This window comes from Pygocentrus nattereri, chromosome 30, assembly GCF_015220715.1.
Source record: "Pygocentrus nattereri isolate fPygNat1 chromosome 30, fPygNat1.pri, whole genome shotgun sequence".
In the NCBI taxonomy this organism is placed as follows: domain Eukaryota; kingdom Metazoa; phylum Chordata; class Actinopteri; order Characiformes; family Serrasalmidae; genus Pygocentrus; species Pygocentrus nattereri.
Window position 1 is genome coordinate 510,775 of NC_051240.1, and position 16,159 is coordinate 526,933.

Genomic DNA, 16,159 nt, shown 5'->3' on the forward strand with positions numbered 1-16,159 from the left:
TAACTGAAATATATTCGCGATAAAATGTAAAATCCTGCCTATTATACTAGATGAATATAGGCCTGATTCAGTTTCCTGTTGCTGGCGAAGCAATTTTTACAATGGTCTGATTCAAATGGGAGAATTCAACACCATATTATGCTTTCCTCAGTGCACTGTTTTAATATTTTACTTTTTTACAAGTGCTCTTACTTTTTTGACAAAATTATTTTGACACATGCAACATATTTGCCATGTATGCCAAGTATCAGCAACCTGTTCAAGTTGGTCATAAGGAATCATATTTCAGATAAAGTTTATTATTATTGCTTTGTTTGTCATACACATGGACAATCAGTAAGAGTAACAGAGCACTTTTATCCTTGCAAAAGTAGAAACAAAACAGCCTAATGTTTTTTTTAACAGTTTTTCAGTCCTTCGTTGTTTTATCTTTATATTCAGTATTGTGTATTATTTGTAAAATCATATCCTCTATTCATATTATTATTATTATTATTATTATTCATGTTATTGTTTTGCTAGACAGTGTTAACCTGAAAAGGAGAGGTTCCTCTTATGATTTAGGTTTACTCACTGGATTTTAGACCTGGATTTTCTGTATAGCTGTTTTGTGACAACATTGTAAAAAGCTAAATATAAATAAACTTTGAGTTTACTTTGAGCAAAAACACGCAACACTCTTGACACATATAAATTTTACTTATGCTATGCAACCAAAGATGAAGAGATACTTAGACGTTTATTGACACGCCTCACATCATGCTCTGTTTCTGGGTGCCACAGGATTCTGTCATCATCCAGTCACACCAAATCATACACTATGTCAATGGTTAGAACCACCAATACAAAGAACTCCTAACGTGTTGGAAGAGCCTGACAATGCCATAATGACGCCTTCATGCAAGTACTCCCTTAGACATGAAAAACATCCCCTTGCCTTCCTCAATCATATCCCATTCCACTCTTCTGGAATGCTTTGAACCAAATTTTGGAATGTGTCAGTGGGAATTTGTGCTGATCAAGTCAAAAGACCATTTGTGAAGTCATGTAATGATGTTGGATGAGAAGGCCTGGCTTACAATCGACATTCCAAAACATCCCAAAGGTGTTCCTCCACATGAAACTCATTAAGCCATGTTTTTATTCACTTTTGTGCACAGTGACAGTGATGCTGGAACAGGATAGAGCCTTACCCAAACTCTTGTCACACAGTTTGAAGCATATAACTGTTTAAAATATCTTTGTAGCATTAACATTACTCTTCACGATCACTGCGCCCTAGACCATTAGTCCTCCTCCACAAAACTTTATTGTTGGCACTATATGTTCCGGTAGGTAGCATTCTCCTAGCATCCAGCAAACCCAAATAGGTCCATCAGACCGCCAGATAGTGAAGCCTGATTTATTACTCAAGAGAATATGATTCCACTGCCCCAATTTCCTTCTTATTAAATATATATGCTTACACACTATCCCTACAAGATATGGAAAAATCTGACATAGGAGTGGGTTCTCTTTGAGAGGAAGGTTGTGCAAACGGGAGAGGAAAAAGAAAAAAAAAAACAGTGAAGATACTAGGAATGGGCTGATTACATATTCCATTTGATACCCCATTTTGATATTAATTGTTCTCACTCTCTTAAAATGATGTATAGTTTAAAAACAGTTTAAAAGCTTTCAAAGCAAAAAGCTAACCCTACTATACCTTGTCAATAATGCATCTGGCTTCATCTTCCTCTGTATTACTGTTTCCCAGTTTAATGGTGTAGGTTCCCCTGTCACTTTGGTCATCTGTCTGACTTCTTTGAGGGCCTTCCTGTTGTTTGCCATGCTGTCTGATGGTCAAAGATGGGGACAAATGGTTCCTTGTTTGTTCCTTGTCTGTTTCATTCTCCATTGGAAGCATCTTTTTTGAAAAAGGTGACGGTTTGCTTTGGAAGAGGCCTCCTCTGCTGCAGAATGTCGATTGGCCTCTGTCCTGTTGGGATGCTGCCTGGCTGCTGAGCTGCTCACTTAAGGCATTCTCTGAGTCACTCTGAGTACCATCCTCATGTTTACTGCCTGAAGGTAAACAGTAGAAAGCATGAGATAGACCTGAATAACAGGAACAAAAATTATTTGAAATCTACTGTCTCATTGTGCAGAAACAAATATTATATTTCTTAATCTGAGTTTTCAGGGTAAGATCACATGAAAAACACTGTTCACTCTTTTTCTCTCTCTTTGTACACCCCATGAAGTGTACCTCTGAGACTTCTTATCTGGACAGGCACATCACTCTTCACGCTATCTCCATCATCGTCAGGTAAAGATTCTGTCAGTGCCAGTGGTAAATCATTCTGTGCAAGCCAATCCGCCACCTTCACTTCCGCTGCAACCATGGCAGCCTGTAGGGCATTTAGTTCTTCCCCTGTTTCTCGCTTTGGCCGTGAACGATGCCCTTGGCCCCCCTTGGTGCTTCGTTCTGTGCCTTTGCTTGAAGCCACTGTGTTAAACTCAATGGTGAATGAGGCATGACCATGGGTGCTGCCTTCAGGTACATGGTCAGTGGATATTGCTGCAGCTCCTTCTTCAGTTAAAGGGAAATTCTCACTGGTGCTCTCCAGTGAAATGGCTTCTTTAGAGGGGATCTCAAAGTAACTGGGTTCTTGGGCTGTAGACATCTGTGCCACGGTTGCAGGAACCTCCTGTGGCTTTACTATGATGTTACTGCCTGTGAGCTCACAGAGAGTACTTAATTAATTAATATGATGCACATAAGGTGCCATTAAGGAATTGCACATATAGTATGTTAGGTCACCTGGTTCACACTTGAACTGTCTGGGGTCAGAGGCTTTCGTATCATGCTTTTCCAAGTTTTCATCATCTGCATCCCCCCACCATGAAGGCTGTCCATACAGAGGAGTTCCTCTGGGTAGCACAGCAACGTCTCCTGCTAAAGAAAACTCATTAGTTACATAACCTCTCTGTAATCAGAGAGAACAGATTAAGCAAAGTAAACATCTGGAATGTTACAGACACATATTTGAAGAGACGACATTCTGCATATATCATGCTCCTCACCTGTCACCTTCTCTTCTCGTTTGAGTGATGGTTCTGGAAGTTTTACTGCTGCCTCTTTACCACCCTCAGCTCCTGCGGTCTCAGAGTTTCTGTAACTGTCCACTGTTGAAGACGGCTTTTTAGCTATCTGAAGCTGACTGGAAAACTTTTCATGCTGAAACAACATGGAAAAATCTGAATAGTAATAAATACATTTTATTTTTACATTTTTAAAATTAAAAAATCCTTTAAAGCAATACTTCTTAATCCTGCTCCTGGTGACCCATGTGATCCACACTATTCCTTGTCCCAACATATCTGATCAACTTTCTGAACTGTTTATCGAGACCTTTAAGAATTCAATCAAATGCTTTGAGGAAACTGGTTGAAAGTATGTAAGGCAGTTGATCCACTGAAGCAGGATTAAGAAACACTGGTTTTGTAAGCCATATTTAACTATACCCTCAGTGCTTCTTCTGGTACATGTAGTTCCCCACGCACAACTGTGAACAGGTTGGTATGTGAATATTATTAAGGACAAAACAAAGTCAGTATCTCATAAACAGCACTTACATTTAGAATTACTGACACTTTGTCTGACAACTGGTCTCTTCATTTATACTGAAATTTTGTAAGCTTTTCTCCAATTCAGTGTTTATATTCACTTAAACACCATGTCAAGGTGTGTAAAACCACAGAGTTTTAAAGAATATTGATGCTTTATGCTCCTACGAAAGTTTTAAAACGAAACAACATATTTAGACTAATATAGGACGTGAAATCAGGGGAGCCAGCAGTAATTTTGGGCCCCCTGAAAATTATATGCATAGGCCCCTTGCTTCACCTCATCCAACTTAGCAAAACCTGCCACAAATTTAAAAAGTGCCAAATTTTCCTAATAATTTTATTTGGTTAAAGCTTAATAATTCCAAATCTTACTTTCACCAAATTTGAATATATAACATGACCGCAGGTCTATATTCAATACTAATATTCATACTATATTCAACTTGCTCAAGTTATAATGTTTGTTGCTTTTCCAGTACATTTTTTTTCTGTTGAAAACAAATATTAGAATTAACTGTTTTTGACCTGTACAGGACAAACACATATTTCAAAACTGAACTCTACACAAACATATTTGTTTATGTATCTATAGATCATTAACTTCAGTAGTGGAACAATAGTGATATTTTGAATTGTTCTTATGCCTATGTCTCTTCAGGGCCCTTGGAATCAACCCCCATCCCTTATGCTGCCCCTGCCTGAACTACACGTTACAAAGAATTATCTTTTATGACTGGCACACAACATTTATTGGTGATTCACAATACTATTAATAAGTGACTCAAGCCTATCTCCTTAGTCAGAGAGCCAAGGATTCTGACCTCTAGATATTTTGCATAACGGAATAGTCTTAGATCTCTTCTTTGTAGTCTATGACCAGTTTTAGCAAAAGGATGTTGTAGAAAGTACATTTTCAGATTAAAAACATGTTATATTTTTGATGCTTTTACAAAAAAAAGCATTCTGTACTCAGCACTATAAGCAGAGAACATTTCTATATGTTCAAGTTAATACTATTTTGTTCATGCTAATTAAGGATTCCAGGCTGGGGGAACTGTGAAGCACACAGAGCGCTGAAAAGAAAATATGTTTAGTAAGTCAGAGAACATACGTTTTAAGTCATATCAATAGGTAGGTTCTGTCATTATACATTTTGTAACTTAAAGGATATCATAGCCAAATCTCAGTTTGTCGTCGATTTTTAGAGTGATGTACTGCTGCTCTTGTATCCTCACATCATTTACAAATGTCTGTAGGGGGAAAACAGAACAATCATATCATGATACATCACAACATAGTGTGTAATTTCCATTTCATTTTTCATTTTGTACATGGTCTCTCTTACCCCATTAAGACTGCCCAGATCTTTTACTTTATGTTCATCTGTAGAAGGTTCATAGTTGATAACAGCATGCTGTTTGTCCACACTACGTGACTACAAAGACAAAATGAAACAAACACTTTACATTATACAGCTGACGATTTCTGGTGACAGATGGAAATGTATGCTGAACTCCAACCATCCATCTCTAGATGCAATTTCTCTCCAACAGCTACACTACCCTCCAATACAAGTCATGGAAATTATTAGATAGATCATGTTATTAATACCAGACGGAACTTCTTCAAATATTAATATGTACTTTGTAAAATTTTCAATTATAAAAAAGAAGGTCTTGGGGGACTCATATAAAAAGGTGTCCCAGCATTCAATTAAGGTAAATGAGATTTACCTGAAGCATGAGCTCACAGTCATCCCGTCCCACAAAGATCATCTCCCGGGGAAGGCGGTGCCTTGTGCCCCCGCTATTCACCAGGAACCAGGAAGTCAAACTCATTTTGGATTTTCCTGTCCTCTTCTATCACTTCTAATTAAAAGGACATTCTAAAACATAAAAAAAGGAAAAAATTTGAAATAAACAAAATAAGTTTAAAACAAAGACCATTGGTAATCATGACACAGATATATCAGCCTCATTTTAAGCATACAGTTATATTGGCATACAATATTTTTTTAGGATTCAAGCTAACCTACTGGCCATGGGTGTAAATAGCCCATCAGAATTCCTAATCATTTCAGCCTGTCTAGCTTATGTAACACAAATTGTAGCAATACAAAAAATTTAAATCATACATTAGAAAGTGGAAACCTGTATAATAAAATACAATAAATAGGCAATACATCGAAAAATGTCTTATCAGAATATGCAGAGTGTGAGCAAATTCAGAAAACATTGTGCAAATGTTTGTATAATTTGTACAACAAATAAGACAGAGTAGGTCTGACTGTGCAAATATGAATAGGACAAAACTATTCAAGATGAGTTCAAGTCATTATCAGATTTATCAAGCATATAAATTTCTTTTCAGGTGTATCCTGCCTTCCGCCCGAAGACTGCTGGGATAGGCTCCAGCATCCCCCCGCGACCCTGACGGAGAAGCGGCTTAGAAAATGGATGGATAAATTTCTTTTGGGTTTAACAACAAAAGATGGTTCAGTCAAAATTTAAGACATTTTGTTGTGTCAATGCCACAATTCTAATCAAAAACCATCATACATGGGACATTTCTCAACTGTGTAGATTTTTGTCAGGGTACAATCAGGCAATTTAGTAGTTTAAAAGTAAAAACAGTGAAAGGCAAATCACAGCCTAAGTTTCACTTGAGAAGTGAAAAATTAGGTAAATACAAATACTCAGCTCTGTATGGTAAAATCAATGAATGGTTTGAACTTAGCAGAATGCAGGATAAAGCTGAGTCGTATAGTCATGTCCAGATGTAAATAAGAGTGGCATGCACAGATTTTAGCAAGGGCAGACTTTTACATTTTTTTAGTAAGTCAATATGTAAATACAGACATAATGAATTCATTATTGTGAAATTCTTTATGCAGATCTGATTTCTAATGCTATAATAATTGATTATTAATTATACAAGCGCATTGTATATTCAAGTCCATTTTTCTTGTTGCGAGAACCAGCAGATGCAATCCTAATAAATTTTCTTAGACAGTTAAGTGTTGTGTGTTTTTTTGCTGAACTGAACATCTGCCCACAATGTGTGGTCTGATGCTGTTGCCTGTGTGAATGGTCAACACTGAAGTCATGTCAGTCACCCTTCCCTAGCATTTAGGAGAATGAGAAATGTTAGAAAATGGAACTTTTTACCAGAGTTTGTCACCCCATACACACATTCTGTGCAGGGAGTCAAGATGCCTTAGTATACCATTCTTTAGCTGCATGATCTAATATCATGGAATAAAATTCTCTGTCCGATCACCATTCAAACACCTGCTGCTGCTATGAAAGTGGAATTATTGGTAGATACCGATTCATCCATCTGTCCTCCATAAATCTATTTACTTTGCTAACTTTGATGTCGTACCACTATAGCCACCCACAGTCCAACTGATGACCTTCTCACGTCAGCCAGTTCTTGTTTCCTGCATCTTCATTGTTGAATCTGGCTCTGCATTCCTTTGCATGGATCTAAGAAAGGTCTTACATCAATGGAAAGGGCTTACATCACTGCGTTACCCCTGTGAAAGGCAATCTCTGCTGAGCTGAAGTGCTTACTTAGAGATGGCAAAAAGAAACTGGTGTTTCATGCTGGGTTTCTATGATTACTGTCACATGTTGATCTCAGAAAGCCTAATAAAGCCATTACTGTGGACAGGAATCCAATGCCACACATGGAAAGATTGCTTTCACTACTAAGAGGAGCCTCAATATTCTCAACGAAGTATATGATTCAGCACTACGTCACTGAGATAGCCGGAACCTGATGGCTTTTATAATACACTATTTCCAAAAGTGTTCACTCATCCATCCAAATCATTGAATTCAAGTGTTCCAGTCACTTCCATGGCCACGGATGTATAAAACCAAGCACCTAGGCCTGCAGACTGCTTCTACATACATTAGTGGAAGAATGGGTTGCTCTTAAGAGCTCAGTGAACTCCAGCATGGTACCGCAATAGGATGCCACCTGTGCCACAAGTCCAGTTGTGAAAGTTCCTCCCTACTAAATATTCCACAGTCAACTGTTAGGTGTGTTATAATAAAGTGGAAGCAATTGGGAATGACAGCAACTCAGCCATGAAGTGGTAGGCCAGGAAAAATGACAGATTGGGGTCAGCGGATGCTGATGCGCATAGTGTGCAGCATCTTTCTGCAGAGTCAATCACTACAGACCTCCAAACTTCATGTGGCCTTCAGATTAGCTCAAGAACAGCGTAGAGAGATTCATGGAATGAGTTTCCATGGCTGAGCAGCTGCATCCAAGTCTTACATTACCAAGCGCAATGCAAAGCCTCAAATGCAGTGGTGTAAAGCACCGCCACTGGACTCTAGAGCAGTGGAGACGTGTTCTCTGGAGTGACGAATCACGTTCTCCATCTGGCAATCTGATGGACGAGTCTGGGTTTGGTGGTTGCCAGGAGAACAGTACTTGTCTGACTGCATTGTGCCGAGTGTAATGTTTGGTGAAGGGGGGATCATGGTGTGGGGTTATTTCTCAGGAGTTGAGCTCGGCTCCTTAGTTCCAGTGAAAGGAACTCTTAAAGCTTCAGCACCAAGAGATTTTGGACAATTTCATGCTCCCAACTTTGTGGGAACAGTTTGGGGACGGCCCCTTCCTGTTCCAATATGACTGCACACCAGCACAGAAAGCAAGGTCCATAAAGACATGGATGAGTGAGTTTGGTGTAGAAGAACTTGACTGGCCTCAACCCGATAGAACACGGTCTGACCTCACAAATGCGCTTCTGGAAGAATGGTCAAAAATTCCCATAAACATACTTCTTAAATTAAAATTCAAAATTAAAACAAAGAGTAAAAGTTGAAAGCTCTCTATATCAAAATAAAGGAATCAAACATTTTTTTATCTCTGTCCAGGGCTAGGCTCACCATCCAAAATCGTTAGTACAAAAAAACAAAAAAAAAAAAAAAAAAAAAAACAATCTGCATTTGATAATGCAAACAATTACAAATTTCAACACAAAAGGAGAGGTGAAACTCAAATCTCGCTATGAGAATTCAGCAAAACCAACTACTGGCACAGTCCCAAGTAGCATACATGCACAACTGCACATGAATTTTAGCTCTTTTAAGAATTTACAGTCACTTTTTATTTACAAAAGCAGTCACACAGTTGTTCACTCAAATGTATCTACATGAACTAACTACACCTGGGGTAGACAGTTTACTAAGAATGCAATTAAAATATTGTGTTTTTAACCACTCAATAGGCTTAACATGCACATTTGACAAGATAGCACTATGGACATAAAAGTAAAGGGTTCAACTACTAACAATAAACAAACAAAAGACAACAGGTAATCAAATAATAATCTTGCATGAAAATACAGCTCGGATTGGTTTCCTTAGCTTCCATTATCCTAAACTTAGGATAAACAACTGAACCCGTGAGTTAGCCACAGAACAACATAAGGAACTCAACTCACCAGAGTTCTCGTGTTCAATGGAATAATACAGAAGTATGTTGGAACATTCTTCACTTCAGGTGCATAAATAACTCAAAAATGTTTTAATTACTCTCATATTTCACAGTTCACAATTCTTTTCTTTCCAGTAAACTCAACAGCTGTTTAGCACATTGTTGGAAAATGGAGGCTCTCTCTTCCTTAGGTGGAGCCTGGTATACATAGCTGGTGATGCCAGGGTGCAGCCTACTGATTGGTTAGAATAAAACTATTAAATAACTAAAATAATGTATAGGGGTTACATATAGTTTGCCAATAACCCCTTTATTTCTTTCACACTCATATGCATCCATAAAAAACTGAGTCTGTAAATATCTGAAAAAAAATCTTGTTTACAAAAGTCAAATGAGTCACATAATTTCTGGAAACTGTCAAATTACCCATTTGAGAGCATTTTACACAGGGCAGTAACATCACCTACAGACTGCTTGCGTGAACCTATACAGTAATCATACAATGCTGGAGTAAAATGTGGGTTATAAGCTGGCCAACTAAATACTTTAATTGTCTGTGAGTGTGTGGAATCTTTTAATCACCTCAAGCCAGATTTTAAAGGAAAAACCAACCTATTGATTCTGTATTTGCAATAATTCTTTGCCAAGATAGCCTAAAACGGACTGTACTGGAATATTCATTAGAGAAAATTCTATATCCTTCCATTTCGCTTCATAGGTTGGATTGCACCAAATTGTACAAGGGGTCTTAGTGGAGCAGCAACATAATCCTTTAAACATGAAATGCCATGTTGAATGTCATGCCTCCCTTCTCTCTCGGCAGCATCAAGGTAGAATATTTTACTCAAGGTCTCTTTTTATTCCAAATAAACCTAGAAATACGTGTGTCCCTTTCCCTAAACTGTTTAGGAGTAATCTCTATAGGCAAAGCTGTAAATAAATATAATAATTTGGGGAGGATGTTTATCTTAACAGACCTTATTCTGCTGCCCATATCAAGGGGAAGCATCTGGCCATATATTTTATTAAGCTGATTACAATTTATGTGCATCAAAAGTTACACATCTTTTGATAAACTGACCCCAAGATATTGAATGTAAGAAGAGTGTCAATTAAAGTTATACCTATTTACCAATTCTTTAGAGGGACTAAAATGAAACGCCACAGCTTGTGTTTTTTTAATATTGAGTACATGTACAGAGTAATTACCAAATATTTTCAATATATTCATCAATGACGGTACACCTGATCCTGGGTTTAGTAATCGAACATCCTTGTATGCCACCTCTCTGTAGGGCTATAGAGTTAGAGAGAGACCCATTGATTTTAATCATAGCAGGCCATTTCCACATCCAAACTATGACTAATTGCACTACCCTCTCTACTATTAATAACATCAATAATATGAAGGGCTCTCCTTATATTATCATGGATTTGTCTGTTTTTGTCTGGCATAAATATTTAAAAGTGTAACTACCTACCTGTGAGTAAAATTTGATTATGTGATTTCAGAAATTAACTCAAAACTAATTGAATTTGGTATTAATATTGAAACTCCCTTTCTTTTTCTCTGATTTAAACGAGGGGAAAAAAGTGTGTTAATGTGTTAATGGGACTGTTTAACCCGTTCATGTTCAAAGACATAATGTTATAGTATTGTAAAGACATATTTGTTAATCCAAACAACTTTCATGTATCTGCCTCAATTGACCTACAGACCTCATACAACACTGACAAACAAGAGCAATTGCACCTCTACACCAATTATAGAATTCCAGAAAGAAAGTGAATCGGGCTTCCAACCAGGAGGAGTCACTATATCATACAGAGCTGAGGGGGAATTAGTAAAAAAAAAAAAGTACCCCAAACCGAATCGGTATTGGCCATTAGTAACCATCCATCCATCCATCCATCCATCATCTTCCGCTTTTCCGGGGTTTGGGTCGCGGAGGCAGCATCCTGAGCAATGAGGCCCAGACCTCCCTTTCCCCAGCCACTTCCACTAGCTCTCTGGGAGGGATTCCGAGGCGCTTGATGTAAATTAAAGATTCTCAAAATTAAAATGCCATGTATTATACAGGATAGATCATAAATAAGGCCTAAGTACATTGGAGTAAGTGCCCTAAAATAACCTCAGTAGGGTGCAAGAGAGGAAACAGATACTATATAAGGAGCGAGTGAACTTGTGAACCTTTCAAGGCCAAAAAGCCGAGATGGAGAAGTACCAGCATGCGCTTGGCACAATGTTTTTTTTAAAAAAAGAATTCGGACAAGACTTGGAGATAATGGTTCACACAAGACCCTATTTGATAGACATATGAAGGTCAATTTGAATATAATGGTGGTTTTGTGAAACCAGGAGATGACAAAAAAGAGGTGGGGCGATGTCACCCCACCTTCACCGAGGGTATAAAACATGTGTACAAATTCTGTATATTTGGGTGTGTCATCCAACGGCCTTTGGAAAACATTCGCCATGCTCAAGAAATAAAGGACCTGCACTTCTGAATTCTGAAGAGTCTTCTCGTACTTCCCGTATTTCATAGTTTATTCAATTCTTTTTAATTCTTTCAACAAGTTGAATTCGTTTTATTTTACAAACCATAGATAGAACTTAGGCTTGGTGGTTAAACAAGTGTCGAGGAACGACACGCTCCCAGGCCAGCTGGGCGATATAGTCACTCCAGCATGTCCTGGGTCTTCCCCGGGGTCTCCTCCCAGGTGGACTTGCCTATGACACCTCCCAAGGGAGGCGTCCAGGAGGCATCCTAACCAGATGCCCGAACCACCTCAAACATTTATTCTTTTCTGAGGTCTTTTATTTTTTTCCCCTTCTTTTTCACTAAACTTTCCCTAGTGTCACTTACAGTTATAGACTGTCATGGGTGGGAGGGGGTTAGTCCTCCTCGGTGTCTTGCTCTCAATTTATCCTTTCAAAACGGCAAAGTTTCCTCCTTATACCTTCTTGGAACTTGAATTTGCTCCTACTGTACTCCGAGGGAGAAACCTTGCCAGGGACTCCTCTGTGATGTCATCCACTTTTCACCTGAATAGATCCCACTGGAACTCCTCTCCGCTCTTTTCTCCTCCACTGCACCTCCTCCATGTAGTTGTAATCAAAGAACACCATTTTGTCTTGCATAAAAAAATCCTCTTCTAAGCAGCTTGTAGGACTTTCTCCTAGATAATGAACTGCAAGAACTGAATCACAATTGAGCGAGGTGGTATACCAGCCGGAGGCCTAGGGACCAGCGCGTGGTGAGCTCTTTCAATGCTGAGCTCCAAGTCTGAAAGGTCAACCAATTCTGTTTTAATTAAATCATCAACAAAACTGTGCATGGAGGTGCCCTTGACATTTTCCTGTACATTGTATATTCGAATGTTATTCCACCAGGAGCGACCTTCCAGCTCCGATAGTTTAGCCTGCAGCGTTCTTTGGTTTTTGATGAGCTGGATTAAGGAGTCTTTAACTCCAATATCCCACCTCTCTGCCTCCGCCATTTCTCCTTCTCCTCCTTTCTGCCTTCTCCACTTCTCAGAGTCACTGCATAGTCTCCCCAATCTGGCCCATAGCATCTGATATTTTCTGATCAAATTTGGTAGACAGCTCGTCCAGCTGCACCTTAATATCATGTCTAAAAATTCAGATAGCTCCGTTCTCACGTCTGTTTTCAGGTCAGACACAGCTTCACATACAACTTTGCGAATAGAGTCTAGTGTTACCACTGCGTTCCCTTCATCACCAGTGTCGCCATTTTCACCTGATAGATATTCTCCCATGAAGGCATTTACTTCTTTCTCTGTTTCTCGCTGTATGGCGCTTCTTAACCCCGACCTTGTTTTTCTATTTTTATCTCACTCATTTTCCTTTCAGTTTAAATTTAATTTAAAGATCACAGTTCCTTGATTTTGGGGATTTCGTTGGCCATTATCGGAGCTGTAACTTAGGCTGCCATACGGTTTCGTGAGCCGCCGGAAGTCCAAGTCAAAGCAATTACCGATGAACATTCCAACCCTAGGCCCTTATCGCCCTGATTTGCTCACAGTGGCTTACACCAATGTCTCTGACTACACCCTTGGTGCAGTTTTGCCGCAAATATTCCCTGACAGAGTGAAACATGCCATGACTATCAAGAACTCTAACTCCAGTGGAAAGCAAACATTCTACTGTGGACACAGAGGCTCTTGGCTCTGTATAGGCTGTAGAAAAATGGAGATCTAACCTTTGGGGTTGAAAATTCAAATTGTGTAGTGATCATTGTCACAGAGGGACTCATGGAAAGAGTCTGGAGTCAAGTGCAGATTTAATGTAGTAAACTCATATTCTGGTACAGGCAGGATCCACATACTAAATCAGTAAACTCAATGAAACAGAAACATAAACCAATACTCAGAAACCAGAATACATACTATAACCAGGAAAGCAAAACCAAAAATAGACTGATAAGAATTGCATACCATGGTTAGAACAAGACCAGAACATGCAAAGAACAAAGCCTGGACCACATGCCTATACACAAAATGGCTGCTAATGAAGATCAGGTAACATGGCTCTTCTAAAATTCTGGAGACAGTTACCAATGTGGGCGGTCATAGGCTGGAGGTTAGAGAAGCCCTGTGACCAGAAGGTAGCCTGTTTGATCCCCTGAGCTGACAGTATGTGACTGAAGTGCCCTTGAGCAAGGCACCTAACCCCCAACTGTTTCCCAGGCCCTGCAGATAGGGCTGTCCACCACTCTGGGCAAGTGTGCTCACTGCCCCTAGTGGATGTAGTGTTTCACTGCACGGATGAGTTAAATATGGAAGTGAAATTTCCCCATTGCGGGACTAATATGGGTCTCTTAATCTTAAACGCATCAGCAGTGGGTCTGACAAACATCAGGCTTTGACTACTTCACTTACCATTAAAGTGGAGAATCGTGCTGTAATACGTGTTGCACACTGGGAGGCATGCCTGCTTTGCTTTGCAATTATAATGTTATCTTCATGCCTTGATGCAACAATTTCACTGGTAACTCTTCGTAGGAGCCTGAAAACACGACCCAGCTGTCTCACTGCTGTGAGTTTGCTGTGGTTGACTGTTGCTGGACTTCTACTCCCTCAAATATTCAGCCATCTTGTGGTCGTTCTACAAGGTGAAACTCTCAGTTAAAGATGAGTATGTGTTCAGACGAGTACGCCTCATCACGCCAGTTTCACTATTCCACACCTTAATAGCACTCGCCCACAAAGCTCACCAGGCCATTTTGCACATCAAGCAACAGTTACATGACCTATGCTGATGGCTTTGGATGGACACAATGGTAAAAGATGATTAAACAAATTACTGTCTGTCTAACTTCCTGTCTGCCTTCAGTCAGTGTCAGTCATCCAATAAAACCTGTGCTGCTTCCAGCCAAGCCTAGGGTAAATGCTGGCTATGGATGTGGTGGGTCACATTTGAGATAGCCATCTGGGAGTGCCATCATGCACTCACTAGTAGACTATCATAGTGAATGGCCTGAGATTGTGCTTGTGCCTTCAGTGAGCATGCAGTTGGTGATTAGCTTCTGTGGAATTATTAGCCTTAGTATTGTTCATATTACTTTTTAAGATGTATTATGTTTTGCATTGAAAGCTTAATGGTCATATTGTACAATTCTAAGAGCTAAGAGTCAGCACATAAGGCTGTGTGCTGACTAATGTTGGAATACACAAGGACGTCAGATAACAGGAAATACCTCGAAGCTAATAGTAGTAGACACTGGGATTAGCACACCACACATGTGGTTCATCTGGTCAGATAAGCAGAGCCATTGTCTGGAAAACGGGGGGAGTTGGTAAACACAGGGAATACCTTAAGCTGACCTTGCAGACGCACTCACGTCTCGAGCGCATCCTTAAACTTTTATGATGTGGATTAGTGAGATGCCTAACACACACATTTGGAGGCTTGATGGAATCTACTGATATCTGGGGTAAGGAAGGAGCGGTCATGCGACTATAAAAAGGGAGTCAGATGAGAAGGGGTCAGAGCTTACTTGGGAGATACATGATGCATGTTCTCTGTTTGTAACCTCTCCAGAATTCTGTAATAAAACCGTTTGTTTCACTTCAGTCTGATCTACTCGTCTCATTTATTTTGCATCAACGAACACGCAGGACTGGTTTCGTCCACAATTTGGTGACCCCGACGTGATGCAAAGGAGACCATTGGAAAAATAAGCTTGATCTTTCTCCTCCATTACTCATCACAGGCGCGCCATTTACTCAGGTTGGCAGAAACCTATTTAAATAAATTCTGCATATTGACAACTGCTAAATTATGGATGGGTAAAAGAGGTTGGATCAAGTGATTAAATTTAAAGGACTGAATTGGAACAAACATAAGGTAAAAATATACTGAGTGATTAATAAGGTATTGGGTCTGTGGTTTTTTGCCGGGAATTGGTGAACCCCTCCCGTCATCTGACGAGTGAATGGGATAAGGACTGGGTTGAAAGTCCCTGGGATTGGCTCTCCCTAAAACAGGGTTGGAGTCCCTGAGGTTCAAGTCCTCTAAAGTACCAGGTTGGAGACCCTGAGGTTCAAGTCCTCTAAAAGTATCAGGTTGGAGTCCTTGAGGTTTGAGTCCTCTAAAGTACCGGGTTGGAGTCCCTGAGGGTGGTCCTCTAAAGTACTGGGTTGGAGTCCCTGAGGGTGGTCCTCTAAAGCGCCCATTCGTGATAAGTTTGAAGTTCCTCACATGCAGCAAACCTAACGGTGACAACTGAGCATTGTGAGTTGAGCAAGTAAAACTTCGAAGACGTCTTGGTGAGTACCAGTTTTTGATCAACATGGCTGAATACAGTAAAAGAGATTTAGAAAATAATTGGATAATACAGTTGGAGTGGGGAATTGGCAATGGAAAACATTGGAGAGACAGATAATCATTTTGGCTAAAGCGGTTGATGACTTAGAGATAGACCCAAAAAAGTGGGAAAAAGTGAAGGCAGAAACGGAGAAACTGTTGAGAAAATGGATGTTGGATAACGAACTGTCTCCCCAAGACCAGATTTCCTTGGGACAGGCGTTAAATGATTTTACAGCTAGAGCAATAAAGGAATTAGACGAG

General features: G+C 39.6%; 1 protein-coding gene across 9 annotated transcripts in view; it reads right to left on the minus strand.

Moving 5' to 3' along the window:
• cep170ab (centrosomal protein 170Ab) overlaps window positions 1–16,159 on the minus strand; it is a 79,415-nt gene that overhangs the window by 51,729 nt on the left and 11,527 nt on the right. For 6 of the 9 annotated variants that reach the window (XR_005129993.1, XR_005129992.1, XM_017712884.2 and 3 more), the window contains exons 2-9: window positions 5,343–5,494; window positions 4,955–5,044; window positions 4,781–4,859; window positions 3,505–3,563; window positions 3,064–3,217; window positions 2,801–2,935; window positions 2,246–2,713; window positions 1,706–2,061 (exon numbers count right to left, since the gene is read on the minus strand). Coding sequence is in view for 7 of the 9 variants with exons in the window: in XM_017712884.2 (XP_017568373.1) it covers window positions 1,706–2,061; window positions 2,246–2,713; window positions 2,801–2,935; window positions 3,064–3,217; window positions 3,505–3,563; window positions 4,781–4,859; window positions 4,955–5,044; window positions 5,343–5,447 (1,446 nt within the window). In the remaining 2 variants the exon portion in view is untranslated. The remainder of the gene's footprint in view (window positions 1–1,705; window positions 2,062–2,245; window positions 2,714–2,800; window positions 2,936–3,063; window positions 3,218–3,504; window positions 3,564–4,780; window positions 4,860–4,954; window positions 5,045–5,342; window positions 5,495–16,159) is intronic. The other 3 variants (XM_017712885.2, XM_017712883.2, XM_017712887.2) reach the window with 2 other exon arrangements.